Source organism: Sinohyriopsis cumingii, chromosome 2 (genome assembly GCF_028554795.1).
Source record: "Sinohyriopsis cumingii isolate HCF-2022 chromosome 2, ASM2855479v2, whole genome shotgun sequence".
Lineage (NCBI taxonomy): Eukaryota > Metazoa > Mollusca > Bivalvia > Unionida > Unionidae > Sinohyriopsis > Sinohyriopsis cumingii.
The window spans coordinates 110,201,282-110,218,360 of record NC_142962.1 but is presented as its reverse complement, the minus strand read 5'-3'; the positions used below and the strand labels follow the sequence as shown (position 1 = coordinate 110,218,360).

Below are 17,079 nucleotides of genomic sequence, written 5' to 3'. Positions count from 1 at the left end.
TCCTAATATAGGGTAAATAGTTTACACTAAAAGCATTCGCTCAGCTATCAAATTCTGAAGCTGGAAGATTCATAATAAATCGCGGTTCTGCTGACCAAACAGTAGAGAGCCTTACGAAGTAAACTCTACAGACGACGAGATGACAGTCAAGATAATTCATCTATCTCTCAGGATAAAGGAAATATGACTCTATAATGTCAAAAGCATAATAGTAGGCATTTTCAATTTCCAAAAGCCTCTTGTTTCCACTTTGTTGAGACAGCATCGAATGCATCGATCGCTTGCAATTTCTTCTGTCTGCCTGACTGGCATTTCTAATCCAATAGCTTGGTTATTGCCAACACGTTAAGTCCAAGAAAGATATGTGGCACCGTGTAATAATATCGGGTGAGCTGGGGAGATGTGCACGTGTACTGGACGGTTGCAAGATAAAAATGAAGCTTTGTTTTGTGTTTTTGTTGCATACCATCACATTCGTTGCATTGATATACAATCATTGTCTCCATGAACTATGCAAATTCGATAGATTGGATAGCAACACAATCAAAACTCTTACATTGCACATAGCACATTTGTGTTCGCCTTGGACCTTAGTTTTACTTCATCCTATGCGTTTCCCTGACACACGGATGTTTTCAAATATGTACCAGACTATGTATTTTATGCCATTGGGTTGATTGTGATATGTATATTGATATATATTTGTAGAACCTTTTCCTTTACTGTAATATGAAACTGTTTGATACGAAGTTAACATTCTAAAAAGTGTGCTAGGTTTTCAGCATGCATATATACATAGAATAAATAATCATCTTGCAAGATTTCAGTATTTATGGAGGAATTTCTGAAAAACTGCTCGAATTACAAACAATTGAGACTATGCTTTGTTAAACGTATCATATCAATGATATGTTTATAACTGGATTATTTGTCTAATAGAATCGTTAGGACTGAATGCCCATAATGTAATCTGATCATCGAGTTAATATTGTTTAGTCTGTGATCTCAGGTACACGACATGTTAATTAGATCCAAGACTGAATGTTCTTTTCGATGGGCAGGATAATGTAATAAAGGTATGGAAGGTACTGTTTATAAGACACATGGTACTAATGTCATGGAAAATGGGAACCAGCTTGGAAATGTGTGTGCCTAAAATAGGGTATAGATGGGTTAGGCTGACCAGGATTGGTTAATAATGTATGTCATGAAGTAGGAAGAAGAGTCTTTTGAGAGTTTATCCTAGCTGAAAGTGAAAAAAGAATAAGACATTGTTTTATTGATGGCATTTCAATCCATCAACAGTCTTGAGTTTGGAAAACTCATTACTAAAATTACTATCTCACTCTTTGGTAAGGAATTGAAAGCACATGTTTTAAACACATACAAGTCCAGAAAATGCCGCGGCTCATATCCTTTCCTCTACACAGAAGCTGGCATCCACGTTACATCTATACTGATAAATATAGGTTTGAGTATGAGCACTCAACATATTTAAGTTATTGAATACTTAATATCATGGTGTTTGTACAGGTCTGCGATTGGGCCTGAATTAATATCGTGAGTCGTAATGGCAGCCACAGCAATATACCTTGTCTCCACATATTCAAGTGCAATTTGCTTTACTATAAATGCAATCACATAGTTATATTTGTGGATGACAAGCACAATTAATGCATGTTTATAAATCACAGAGTGACTATAGGTAGGATATGAAATGCTTATTCAGATATATCAGCTGTTGCCAAGAAGGGGAGATTGGGAAGATTGTGTAGATTTGACTATGTTAGGTAGAGCGTTTAGTGATACATATAGGTATGATCACGAGCACTCAAAAAATTAAATTATTGCATTTTTTAATATCATGGTGTTTGCATAGGTTTACTATGGAAACTGAATTAGTACCTTGAGTCCAATAATTTCGTCCATGTTCGTAGCTTTGTTAGATTTTAATGATTATTTTTTTTTATTCTGGTGAGCTGGTGTTTGGATACTTTAGGACAACATTGACTAACATTGCAAATAGATCATGCTTAGTCAAATAATGTTCTGAATATCAATAGGTTTTCTGTGTTAATAATTTGAGATGGGATGTATCTTTGTACTGTGTGTTTTGGTTGCATTTTGTGTTCAAGTACTAATATTCTGCGTGAAAAGGCCTACTGAGGTCCATACTAATGGAACAAAAAATGTCAAACAAAAGTTTGATGTTCGTGATTTGTCATCATTACGCGATTAGAGCAATTTAAAATAATGTTTTCATTGTGAAAGGTTTTGTTCGTTTTGTAATAAGTTAATATCCGATCAATCAAGCAACGCTTAACCATGTGTTTCGCATTAAAATAATTCCCTGTAACAAAATAAATGTTTAATAGTATCAGCGGTGCAATATGAACAATGTCTTGATATGTTTGTTCGATTATACCTTTTTTAAAATTCATGTCTTGCTATTCAGTATGATAACGGGAAGGAAATTGCAACATTTGGATTCTTAAAACTATTGCCGGATGTTCGATTAGCGCCTTGGAGAATGTACTGCATAAAATAAGATCTCATATCTTGGTTTAATTTCCATCTGAATGTTTTGTTATACAGTATAATACACAAAGGATGAAACAATACATTTTCAAAACCAGAACAATTTGCTTAAGATTCTGTGACTAGACTCCAAGTCAGATTAAATAACGTCAATTCAGACAGAAGTTACTGAAAGTTTAAACTCACTTGAGGGTGAACAAGCCTAACCAACATAACCGAATCATTTGTTTATTTCCTGCTCATAGCGGAATACTTTATTGCATCTGATTTACAGTTAAAGAACCTTCTGAATGCATCTTTCAATGACCCAAGTGCTCGCTTCATCTCCAGTTTTCACGGGACATATTAGAGTGAAACTTTGTGCCCTGGTTTCGGATGGATGTGTTATGGACCGCGTTGCGTAACGGACGAAAAATGTTTACATTTTGTATATATATCTGGTTCGTTTTGGACCCTTTTCTATAAATTGATTATTAGGCATCAGGTAAAGAATTTATCTTTCATAAGCCAACTGAATGTTAATGAGAGTAGAGATTTGAAGTTTTACAGAACGGAAGTTAGATGCAACCTATTGATGTATGCCACTGACAAGTTTTATATTATACATGTGACGATAAGTTTTCTTGTGGCGACAATAGATAATGCTCCGTTTAATATGGTCACTGTGGTACTAAGCAACTAGTGGTTTATAGTACAGAAGCGTTGTCCTGATGATAGTAAGTACTCTATACCCGAGATAGTCTAGTGACAAACAGGGTGGGCTTACGATGTTACCTTCTTAGATACGTATTCGTTCAGATGCTTCTCCTAAATTTCGAAATTGTTTTACGAGCTTTGCATCAGAAAAGGTCTATGGCTTCTCAGTTTGCATAGATATCAGGATCAGATGGTAAATATTAATAGGGTTTGTATAAATGATTGATTACAGTACATACATACGCATACGGTTATTGTCTTCGGTCAAATAGAAATACAATGAAAAAATGGACTGTGTAGGCACACATACACATGCACATGTATCTTTATATAAATATATATTGCTTGATATTACCGTTCAGATGTCACTAAGTGAGGAAAAGGTAATATTCATATATGGATCAATTATATTCCATCGGGAATCACGAAGCTATAGATCATTGCATTTGATATAACAAAAAGTTGTGAGTGCGCACCATCTAATACTTGCACGCTCTTCACGTTCGCAGATTTCACCAAGCAGTAGGGTGGGAAACTTTTATCCACAAGGCTGTTAAATGCGTAAGGAATTTACAATGTTTATTTTATGGATGCTAGATATGTACATTTTAAAAAATATATTGTTTTGCTAATATGTTCATATGTGAAGGAATGCGCTTCGTTTGCCTTTCTTGGTAAATTGACTAAAACGTATCACGTGTGGAATTATAGTCATAAAGCATTTGCAAGGGGTCAGTTTTACTGCTGTCAACAAGATTTATGTAATTTACAAAAAGCTTATGAAATTGGACAGGACCAATGATTGTTTTGATGCCATTAGCCAGTTTTTCTTTATATTATTGGTGACGTACATATCCGGATGTAATATAAGCTGTCATTTTTGCGTCGTTTAGTTTCGAATATATGAACACATGTTCATATTCAATGCAATTATATTAGAATCATTCATTAGTGGACAATGCTATGACCTGTCTAAAACGGGTTTTCGTGTAATTTGGAAGCAACACTACTGCAATTCCTTTATCAGTTCCTATCATTTATGTTATATGTTTTGTCTATTCTATCAGCATTAAGACTTCTTGATTGTACAGCAGAGTAACCGAAGATTAGTATCTGGAAAGCAGCGAATTCGCGAAGATCCCTTTTTGAAACACCCTTAAAAGTAACATCTTCAATTTTGCTCGCGCGGATACTGGTGGAAGAATTTACTTTTCCTATTAAGATTTGGCTACCACACCATAGTGGAGTGAGTTTATACATATGAGAGACAATGCACCTTGTCTTGGTCTGAACCCAAATGAGTGCTTTGTGTGTTGAGTAGTTAGGTAACGCCAGATTTATTTGTCTACGTGCCGGAGAGACTAGTGACTGGAATACATGTTATTTATGTCGGAGGCAGCTTGCCGGCTGTAAAATGTTAACATTGTGCAATGACTTATTCCAGTAAACTGTTGGTCGATGTAACTGCGTTCCTGTTTAGTGAATGCTTTATGTGTAATTCAAATAATTACTTTGTGCTAGTTTTAACAAATAAAATCCTGGCTATTACATGCTATTTTCATCTTACATTGTATGTTGCACTTGACCGTCCAACAATGAGTACATTTCTGCGTGAACAGAATTACGTTTTGTTAATTCTTATTTCAATTTACGTCAACAGCTGGCATAGCTAACGTATTATCTATGTGCACAAGCTAATATCAGCATTTTCATTCAGTTAAACAAGACGGAGTAAAGATGTTCGTTTAGGTCCGGTTTTGGAATTCCCTACTTGAATTTTATCATGATATTTTAGAGCTGAATGGAGTTGATATTTTCGTGATTTCATTTATATTTGTTATTGGTGTATTTATACTTTAACGCATTTGATTTGCAAAATAAGATTTTGACGGACATAGGCTTATCCCGACCCCATGCGCAAGCACACCCTTCAGTTACCAGTGTTCGCTGAATTGGGTAACCTCTATGTCACAGTGGCTATTGAATATATGGATTTTGGATAGTTTTGTCTAAAGTCAAACGAAATATTGATATAACTCGGTTCACTGCGGTGGTCTAAATTTTGTGTTAACTTTCTTTTGGGGATATTTGAATATAAAACGAGATCCATCTTTTGTTTATTTGGATTATTTATGTGTGCAATTAATTGGGACTGCAAGTGCAAACTTAACTTCAATAGGAATTCATAACAAGCTATTTTTCGATCATTCGAACACAATATGTGTACATTATATATGTGTGTTATATTTACAGAGCTGACGTTAATGTCTAATTGTTCATGTGCTAGAAAACGGTCTTGAAATGATATATTGATATATTGATAGAGATGAAAGAGTGAGAATCCACCATTGGATTGCATGACCAGGTGGGTTCGATGTGGTTTGTGCCTTTTAGTATTGGATCCAAGGTAATGTACGAAAGGTAGTTTCTTTTGGAAAAGCTTTGTCTTGTGTAAAGCGCACTTTTTGAACCGGAAATTTACCTAATATCTCGATCTTTTAGATACCTGTTTGTATTTCAGAAAATGTTGGGATCAAGAAAGAATCCACTCTAGTCTGCTCAGTTTTAAAGGATCATTGTTTTATTGTAATCGTTGGTTCTGTGAAGAATAATTTTTCAGTCGCCATTGGCTGACCCTTGCTAAGTATGAGGCTGTGTCGTTCGATTCTTTATCTTAATAATATCTTTGTTATAAAGATGATGTTCAGTCATCATACATACATACATAAATACATACATACATACATACATACATACATACATACATACATACACTGGTAAAATTTAAAATTGTCGTGAGTGAAATGTTTCAAATCATCTTTTATTGATGGCTTTGGGATGTAAGACATCGATCAAGAAACAAGTCAATAGGTACTATTAGATCAACGTCATTAAACTCCGCAATGAACGATGCATCTTAACATATATTGTCCTTAGCAAGGGGAAGGGATTAATTTGACTAAACTATCAACAAAGAAACTGCAACGTGGCTGCATGATGACCTTACCAAAATATCAGAGTCGCACAAGTGTGTGTACTCGGTGCTTTATACATTACACAATATTTCAGTGTGCTCCACAATATTCGATATAGAGACATTTAAGATCACCAGGTAGCATAACGGTATAATCTTGAAGCAAAACATATCAGGGTTTTAACTTTCTGGCAGCTCGATGCATATATGACTACCATTAAGCGAAAACAATAAGACAAAACTTAAAACTATTTCCTCAAAATTGTAATAATACTACAATATTAACCACAGTCTATGTCGAATTTATTGAATAGAAGGAGACAGAGAACGAAGCGATCATTCAACCAACTAATGGATTTGGTGGAAGCTCAATTGGAACGCATCGATGTTTTTTCTGTCTCCAATAGTTTTTTGGTTTCAGCCACAAGAATCAGGAGTTCGTCGAAACCGCTAACAGCAAATAAATGTTGTCCTGGTGGATCAGAAACGTATCTCTTCAATTCTGCCCGTCCAGACTGTGAGCCAATCCCAATCGCCAGTGCGTAAACCTTCACCTTGTCATCTACAGATGAGAATATTGTATTCTTCAGCTCCATGGCAGCTTGTATAGCATTAACTCCGCAGTTTGACTGTCCGTCTGTTAGTATCAAGACCTCTTTTTGGACGTTATTAGCATTCCGTACACCTGTAATGATAGGTCACAGTAACATATACACAAATGAAGACGCCAAAATAATTCATTTGTAATGTTATGCACGAATAATCTAGACCTTTGTCTGTGATTGAAGTTATTTGAGGTTTTTGTTAACTGACTTTTATTATGTTTTGCCTACTTTATGCTTGCCATGTTGACAAGTGCAAACAACATATATACTAAATCGACAAGTGCAAACAACATATATACACAATCTATTTCGTCGCATGCAAACTGAGAATTACTTATTGAAATTATTAAGTTCACCTTGGGTTAATAAATAAACGAGCCGTGTCTGACAATGACATGGATAATCATGCTTCTGTTTGTCTATTTATGATTAAAATATAAATTCAATGTATACATTTTCTAAATAGGCTAGAACCTCTTTCTCTCGCTCCCCCCGAGAAGCCATAAAAATGGTGGAAAATCCGGATAATAGACTGTTAATTGTTCTAGCCGATGAAGGTGTACTTATTAAAAGATTGTTGAATGTGTAGCTTTGTTATGGCTATTCAGTTATTCATGGAGAAGTGTCAATGGAAGAAGTAGTGAGCAATGAATTTCCTGTCAAGTTTGCTGTAACAATAAATGTCAAGTTAATCATAATTTCAACAATGTACCTTTAGTTTCTAAATCTTGACCTGATTAGGGAGGTTATGGAAGCGAAATTATCCATTAAAATTATAAAACCTAATGTGCTATGCTTTGCATGATATAAGTGTTCAAACAGTTTTACTGTTATATTGTATATTTTTAAGAAAATAAATAACGAATGAGATAATGAATCAGTAATGCCCATACCAACATATATGAGTCTAAACCTTCACATTCACTTGCAAATTAGGAGTTTTGCAAGTATAACATATACATTAAAAGATATTCTTAAGGGATGATTAACAAACGGTTTGCACGATTTTACGTAACCGTATAATACACTTTACGCGAATCATTACATTACAATAGGAAGAGGAATAAAGGATATATTGGTATTAGGAATTGCACACAAAATTAAAGTTGAGCATTGCGATCACTTTGCAACGAAATGTTAGTTTTCTTGTTACTTCACCTTGTGTAAAAATCAATTGGGTACATATTAATGTGATAGCGGAAACCTTACTTGACACAATTTGAGAAAAAGGTTACTTATCTTCACAAAGACATGTTCTACGTTATCATCAAGCAATGGATAACGTAATGCTTTGTGTCGTCTAAATTGATATACCTTTGTATTGCTGGAGAAAAACTTGATAGCAGCTCTGAATGCTTCTCCCGTACAAGTACCGCCACCACCAGTGTAACTAATACCTCTTATGGCTTCCACTAGTGTAGATGTTGGGTACTTTTCTCCGAAGTGAAATATTTCAGTTACTGTATCGTCGAACCTGATGGCAGCAGCTTGATGGTATCTGAGTGATGGGTTTAAAAACGGGTCTGGCTCGGGACATAGAAGTCTAAGAAAATCAGAAACTCCTTCAAGGGCTTTTTTAAAATTACCCTCTTCTATGCTGCCAGAAGCATCTATTAAAAGCAATATATCTCTCGTCTTCCGATAGGATTCAGTGTTGGATGTGGGCGATCGAACGAATCTGTAGATGTTGTTACCGTCTTTATTTTCAATGAAATCGTCCTTGAACGCCTGTGCAGTGTTGTTGATCGTTGGAAAGTTCGCTGCATTGTTATTTTCGTCTATACCTGAATCATATTTGTAAAGCGTAAGCCGTTAATTACCAGTGCTAGCAGCCGACACAACAAAATTATTGCAAACAAAACAAACATAATTTACAAGGACGAATTTGATCGTTTATCTACAAATCAGATATATGTTTCTAAAGATCCTTATTAAACATCTGAATGAATTTAGTTACACAGTTTAATTTAGCTTTTGATTTATCCTATCATGTTCGAAAGCTTTTTATATGGAGATGTAAAAATAGCAGTAATCCTATTCAAGATCTTGAACTTGTGTTTATATGTGAGGAATTAATTTTCAGGTGATGTATACAAAATATAAGGCATTGTACATTAGCATAATCTGTCTTTATTTTAATTATGGGAACATGTGTAAATCTGTCAATCATGGGTATCAATTACTAAGCATGCTGTTAGAAGGAATGTTCAAATATACAATGTAATTTCTGTCACTGTGACAGGTAATATGATGCGAAATATAAATAAGTATTTCTTTCTTTTAGGTAATGGGCGATTCCACCATAACAGGGGATTTCCCTAATGTCTGGAGTTATAGTAACATTTTTTTAAGGCATGGGGACTCCGAAATCGTCAGCGGTTCATTTGAAAGAAAACGTAAGCATATGGGAATTTTCAAACAACGTTCGGAACAATTCGTGATCGAATATAGGTTCCAGGCTCATTAAGCATTTAATTTATCAAATGCTAAAATTCAAAGTCCAAACAGTAACAATTATTTCCGATTCAAAGATAGTTTATGCAATGTTCGATCTCCTCATTAACAATGGTATATTCAGAAGATCATTTTGCAAAATTACGCAACATTATTATCCTCTTCAGCAACTAAACTAACATTAAGATACACAACATAAGAATTCAACGGGATAAAACATCATGTTACACTATAGTTGTGTTTTACATACTAAAATACATTTAGTATTACAGGCTATTTTATCTTTGCGATCATGTATGTTAAGATTTGAAACGAAACGTATATTTAACAATTTACTGAGTGACTTCTTCGTCTCGGTGGAAATAATTTTATTTTAGCTTGTTAGATGCAATCAATTTATTTTGTTTACAGCTTGATTACTCGAATATTTGAAACATTTCAACGAGAAATGGAATGCAATAGAAGGAAATAAGAGTTCAGGTAAAAGCGTATTTGTCCCCAAAATGCACTTGTGTAATACATAAGACAACACATAACAAGACCCCGTGCGCTATTCCGAAAAATACTAAGAGAATACCGCGACAGGTGCTATGACAATTGTGTATTTTGTGTAATTGAGTGTGCGAGTGTTTTCTGACCCACGTGAACTGTTGCGTTTGTCCCAGGGGATCCAGACGACTTTGTTTCGCTTAGTACTGGACAAGCATTGCCTCCATTGACTGGATGCACAAGAACTGATCTGTATCGTTTATATCCGCCATCACTAAGCGGACCATCCTATTCACTCCATTCGCTTACCACACAATCCATCTTCCTACTGGAGAAGTAGAAAGCTTGAGTGGCTCCAAAATATGTTAGTATAATAAGAAGTGGTGAAAACATCGTTTTCTGACGTCGATGAACTGTGGTGAAGAAATCAATATTGTGCAACCTTGAAACTGGATAAAATTATTATTGCATATAGAATGTATGTTTGATATTCACATTAGTTGGGCTTAAAATAAGTTTGGCCATCGAACAAAGAATGTTCATATTTAGCAACCTTAGTATAAGTGAAGAAATGAAGAGTGATTATATGTTTTTTTAGTTGTGAATGCCTTTCTTTTTTTGTTTATGCTGATGACGACATCAGTGATGATGATGACGATGAGGTATTAATTACTTGCAGGCAGAAATTTCAAATATCGCATCATACGGGTATGTTACGTTATTCAATAAGCCGGATGTCATACAATTAATACTCCTGAATTACAAAAACATAGTATGTATGTAATGTATTCAATAATAATAATAATAATAATAATAATAATAATAATACTTAATATTATTATTATTATTATTATTATTATTATTATTATTATTATCATTACTTATGACGATTAGCAAACGTAAGGGCAGATACTTACGGCAGGAAGAGAAAGTAACAGTTACCCAAACAAAATACGATTGCTCTGGCTTTTGCCAGTTATGAGTTTGAATGAACATATGCGGGTGCTTTATATGATTGTAGAATATGCAAACGTCCAATCAGTGTGCTAAAAAACACGGAAGAAAGTTGACACCCACCTCTGCCTTAAACAAATGATATTTTCCGTGCATACTGTAAATAAATCAGATAACCTATGTGTACGTTCCCATTCAGCAACCTATTCATATAGCGCAGAATATATTCAAGTACAAATACTTTCAATTTGCCGAGCACTTTAGTTTTGGTAACCAAATACTGGTATAACCTGGGAGAAGGTCATAGTTAGTCTTACAGCGTTATTTTGCGCTATAGATGAGTTTTTGGGAAGTATCAGACCAACTAAAGGCAATTTCCAATTTTCTAGGTATGATGTATACTAGAAGCATGATGTCCATGTCCAACGTCCAAATATTTGCTGATGAGCTGCTTATAATGCAAACCGTGGTTATTTCAAACTAACACAATTACCAAAATTTAAAATGACATATATTGGTGCTATAAGTATAATTTTACACAAACAAAACTGATTCCATGTTATTGCTAATGACAAACGAATTATAAATATAATGTACAAATCAATTCGATAAATTATGTTGGACAAAAGATAGTGACTGTTGCAAACAAAGTTGCGTCTAAAATATTTAGCAATGATGTTTGCTGATAGTCTGACAACGAGGATTCTCCATGATCATTTGAGTATTATTCTTCATCAGACATTGTTTAAAAAAAAATTGTTTCCTTTGTGTCATGGCTATGTACACACATAAACACAAACACTCATACACGAACAATTCTGATATATACTATGTCACGTCGGTCTCGAAAACAAATACAAGTATTTTGTAGCTCTTTCTACCATAGGCCCCTTGATGGCTCTGCCACTAAAGCAAATACAAATCCCTTTGAAAAAGAACAGTTATGTGCATTGACCTAATACGAATGCTTATGTAATGTGTGTTGTAACATCACATTATTATTGCTCTTGTCAGAAAGCTATGAAATGGAAATAATAAAATAACCCGAAACATATCTTCAATTGTCTTATTACTATATGATAGAAAATTAACTAAAGTTTGGTATTTAATTAAATAACATTTCACACTGTAATCGACAACACATTAATGTTTTAATCATAGCAATTGCCCCTATAATGCATCGCCTACAGTTTTATCCAATTGTTGGTTTCTGAAAATTTTATTTTAACCCTTAATTAGTACCAAATTGTGATTATTGTTCGCAGATGTTTAAATGCGAATACTGCTTCACATTGCATCAACTTACTCGGTATACCGCAAAGTTTAAATTGATTTAATCCGATTCGGGTTTCCTTCAAATCAATATTTTTCCCATTATGGTGGTTTTGTATGACCTTTACATCTAATAAATTGTGTCATCAATGATATGACAACAATTTATTATTTGAAACATTTTGTTATTTTGGTCCTGATAATAAAATGCCTTAAAAAACTAAACGAAATCAACAGTCATTTGTGTGGCATACACAACGCAAATGCCTATTGAGATTTTCAATCATTTTTATAATGCATTTCTCTCAATCTCTCATTGGTTCGCATATACACATAATAGCAAATATGCGTATATCGCTTATGTGAACCATAACAGTAGTGAAGATGCAACTTGCAAATATATTCCTGACACTCGAAAGTTATTTGTGTACCTTATTATTGTACTCATTTTATACATAATGTAAAGGACGATTCTCTCTAATCATGATATGGTACAGTACTGTTAAACATTATATACCATTTCATCTATCCAGATTTAGGCAAATATAGTATGCATATATCATCTTCATATGACCATGGCTAGCAGAGACTACTGAATTGTTGTCCTTAATATTATTCCCATATACAACGGAAATAATGTTGAAAAGAAAAGGATCTTTATTAAACATTTTTATCAAATTGTTAAAGATCTCTAAAATTTAATACGACTGAAAAGTTATGTTCATACATCTCACAATATGTTTGTCTTATCTCTCTCGTGTACGCATATACACATCATTCCAAACACGCTGACTAATATGTTTCTATATAAGTTTTCAATATTTAGCACGTTACACACCTAATCAAATACCTGTACTATCGAGTTTTATGATATTGGATACATTAATTTGCTTAGAGGATTGGAACTAAAGAACCATAGCAAAACTACCGATAGTTCAGTCATTTAATATAGCAACATATACAAATTCTTACCAGTTAACTTTGGGAATACTTCTTTAGAATAATTCAAGTACAGGATGTGTCGTTAAGCATATATTTGTATTAATGTCATGGAAAAAATAAAGGACAAGTATAAACCTTTTGACCAATTAAACCAGAACTTAGCAAAATAAAGATACAACAATGAAGAGGTGTATTGTTAAAAAAAGCAGTGCACGTTAACATAAAGAAAAATAGAATCAACAGCAATTAGGAAACAACGAACTAATCTAATGTAATTGAACCTTTCATCTGCTGGCACAATACTTGTATGGGGCCTGTTGGATTGGATAGTTGTTCATAATTTGAAATAGGCCAAAGTTTCGATCATACAGTTCAAAAAGCATTCATTATAATACAATTTTTAACTGGTCGAAAAAGGACAAAGATCTTGATCTCCGTGGGTTGATCTATATAAATGTAATACAATGTGTATGTTCTGCCAAGACAAAAATGAATAAAATTAATTATATTTGTGAATCGGCAATGGAAAGTTTAGAACACGTAATGACATGTACTTAAATTGTACATGTACTAGGTATACATAAAATGAGTTGCACAATTATTTAATGTTCTTCACTAAGCTGATTCGATGACTTTAAGCCATCTAAACCTTTCAGGGACCAAAGAAAACCCATTAAAAAATAAACAAGTGGTAAGAAATAAAGCAATTTGTTTTCCTGAGTGGCGAAGGAATTGTGGAGTATTTGTTATTATATGTATTTGGCATATGAGTCATTCTGTATTATACCATTTGTGCATATTGAGGAATGTTGTGAACATTTGGAGGAATTTATTTCGTTACATGTATTAATATTCACGTGAAAGTATATACCTTTGTTACACACGACAACATAATAATGCACGTAATATGAATTACGTGGAGAAAATTATATTATACATTTGTCTGCCTTTCAAATCTAACGTGAGAATGTGGCGAATGATGTCATTCAGTATGTTTGTCTATTTTGATAAATATGGTAGAAAACTTTTGAAGAAAGAAGATTTATAATGATTTTGTCATTACATATAGGAATGGTCTTAAATCAAGAATAAGATCTTTTCTTCAAAATAAGGTAAATATAATACATAAAAGTTATAATTCCGTTACATTTGCGTTATATTATGCAAAATAGTTTCCCAATTCTTCGTTGAATTATGACCTAAGTATGTGTAAAAGCTGTGATGAAGTCAAATTAATCTTTACTTCAATGTTTTGATTCTAATCAAGACCAAACATTTTAGTCCATAATTCAGCTTCGTTTGAAACAGAACGTTTGACATGTGCCTGCAGATAACGTTTTGCACAATTGTATAGGGTCATGGCCCTCAAATAGATTTTCCCGTTTTTAATTAAAACAATAATTATTCAAATTACGTATTTGTGACAAAATATGTACCCTTGCATGAATGCTCAATCACACTCTAGAAGAATATATGCTTCATCACCCTATTCAAAATACAAAACACAAAAACAAAGCAGAAAGACAACATAATAAAATTCTCACTAACATACGTTTCTCCCGCGTTTGACTGTCAGAGTAAGTGACATTTCTGCAACCAGTTCTTGGCAAACGTATCGGGTTACCTTTAACTGTACTAATTTGAAGTTTACTAATGGAGCAGTTTTAAAAACAATCGACTTTAGATAAAATAAAATGTCAAGTATGAGATATAAAAATTACATTTTTCTAAATACAATAGTGCAGTTATATTTCACAATACTCTTTTACAGCATTATTAGTTATATCATCACTCTAAATGTAAAATATTGTTGACTGCCAAAGAACACAAACATATATTTGGTCCGTAATATGTCGGAATCATTATATATTCTAGGTTCAATTCTTTGCTTTGTCATAGTATCCGCTTGGAGCACTTGTACAGCATTGCTACTGAAATGTTAAAGTCATGTCTAATCCATATTCGTGAATACGACCGAATTTGTTCCTATGTACTAACAGGGTATTTCAACCAATTTCTAAAGACGTCGTAGGGTGTTTATCTCAAATGAGCTACACTGGAATGTGTGCTGGAGCTTTCAAAATGTGGAGAAACAGGTAACTGAGATAGTTTTCAATAATATAAGATTCATCCTAATCTGATAAGAATTTCAGACTATTCACACTTTTTCGGATTAGGATCAAAAAACGATGCAGCAAACCTAATCGGATACATGAATTGTTTTGCGTTAAGGTTAGATAATGTTTGAATTTTATATGTGTTTTTTAACCCTCTGGAGGACACAGTGTATATAGGTTCTTAACTGTGACACACAAAAGGTCTTGGACTGTACATATGTCCATGTATCATATGTGGGTACTTTTAACCTTTTGTTGATTCATGATCAGGACTAATGTGTCACGTGTGACAGAAAAATGATTTTATCCCAGTTTTATATTCATGGAACACTACAGATGATAAACGCTTTATCTATGATTGTAGGTTTGTAATGTGAGAGAATTTCATTCTAATTTTGATCACTCTTACATGATCTTTCGGCCTTGAAGATGAACACGAAATCGGTGATGACGTCAACTACTCGAATGTTTACGACAGTGTATGCCATCTCGAAGGCTTTTGCTCATGTTGTGAGATGGTCTATCACAATGACATCTTTACGCCTAATATTTGTCACAGGCAATGGCCGCAACATTTGTAAAGCAACTAATGGTTTACAATGCACCAAAATCTAATTATTATGTAGGTTATGTTAGCTTAATTAAACGTATATCACGAAGAACACTAGTCAATACTTTAAAACCAAACTATTAGAAAATCGCCCCTGCATTATTGAAGGAGTCTCCTTCACTCGAAAATGAGGAATCAATATCATCAAGCAGGTTTGCACAAACTCCATTCTGGGATACCTCTGTTTAAAAGTAAATGTATTTTTATCCTTTTCATTTTCTCATTTGAGGTCAAAAAACCATTTCAAACTCCTTCCTGTCCCACTAGATCCAAAAGGAATTCACATATAAAGAGATTTCGTACCACTTATGGCGCGCTTCTTACTATTCAGTACAGGTAATTATGTATCTGAACATCATGTGCTCTCGCTGATTTTTCATCAGTTCTGCTGCAAAAGCCCATATATTGGACCAATAATTCTCACTTGTGCCATTAATTGTTAGAACATCTCAGAGCCGCACGCGGATAATTGCTGGATTTCTTCTGCGCAATTCTGGCTTTAATTACAATGCTTACCCATTGTGAGCAGTACACCCAAAGTTCTACTTTAGGCACCTTGATGTTTCGTACCTGGAAAATCATACATGTAATTGTTTCTATGTGGGAATTACCGTAGGATGACCTTACCAAACCATAGTCGTATGATTCTGAGAGAGAACACAAGAATATATGTAACCTCACAACTGAAGAATCTGCGTATTAACAGTCGGTAGTATCAATGGCGGTGACACAGCTCCTGTGTTATCTACAACCATGTTGGTGGATACAAGTCATCATCAAAATATATTTTAGCGAGCTGTTCTAATGTTTAATTTCGATGTCGTTCGTGGTGTCAAGCATACTAATATTAAATGATAACCGTGTTTGTTGGGAGTTAGTGTCTAAAAGAGCGGTTGATTGCAGTACATGACCGTACACTCTCATCTAATCGCCGCCGAAATACCTAACGATTCTCGCAATCGTCATTTTGTGTTTGGACAGACAAATCCACATGTTGTCATTCCACTGTTTCATGTGGAAAGTGCTCGTTGTTCTCATGAGTAAACAGTCAATAATAAATGTAATGGTACTATCGCAGCACATTTTGTTAGGCACCCCGTATAGCCCAGATGGTACTATGATATATCGAACATTAATATAATATCTGGAACGAATTCTGACGGGTTACGTATTCAAATGATGATTGATTGGAATGGATTTCGTCTATGTTTTGGTGCAGAAGAAGGTGCAGCTGTGCTGACACTGCATGAGAATACCTTATATCCCTTGTTATAACCCCTGACATGTAATGAACAGTTCAAGAATACATTCTTTATGAATGTTCTTTCCATGACACTTTGATTTATGTGTGTCACTATGTTCCAATGTACGTGTTCTTCAATCGATAATCCTTTTTATACCTTATACCTCGTCTTCTGTCTTGGTAAC

The 17,079-nt window shown here is 34.1% G+C and overlaps 1 protein-coding gene across 1 annotated transcript; it reads right to left on the bottom strand.

The window, feature by feature from the left end:
• Positions 1-6,034: 6,034 nt before the first annotated feature.
• Positions 6,035-11,015, bottom strand: LOC149805600 (uncharacterized). The gene is made up of 5 exons (XM_089934436.1): positions 11,001-11,015; positions 9,906-10,044; positions 8,012-8,597; positions 7,727-7,737; positions 6,035-6,893 (listed from the first exon to the last, which is right to left on the bottom strand). Exons 1-5 carry the CDS (start codon positions 11,013-11,015, stop codon positions 6,577-6,579), a joined length of 1,068 nt encoding a protein of 355 aa, XP_089790562.1. The 3' UTR covers positions 6,035-6,576.
• Positions 11,016-17,079: the final 6,064 nt, after the last annotated feature.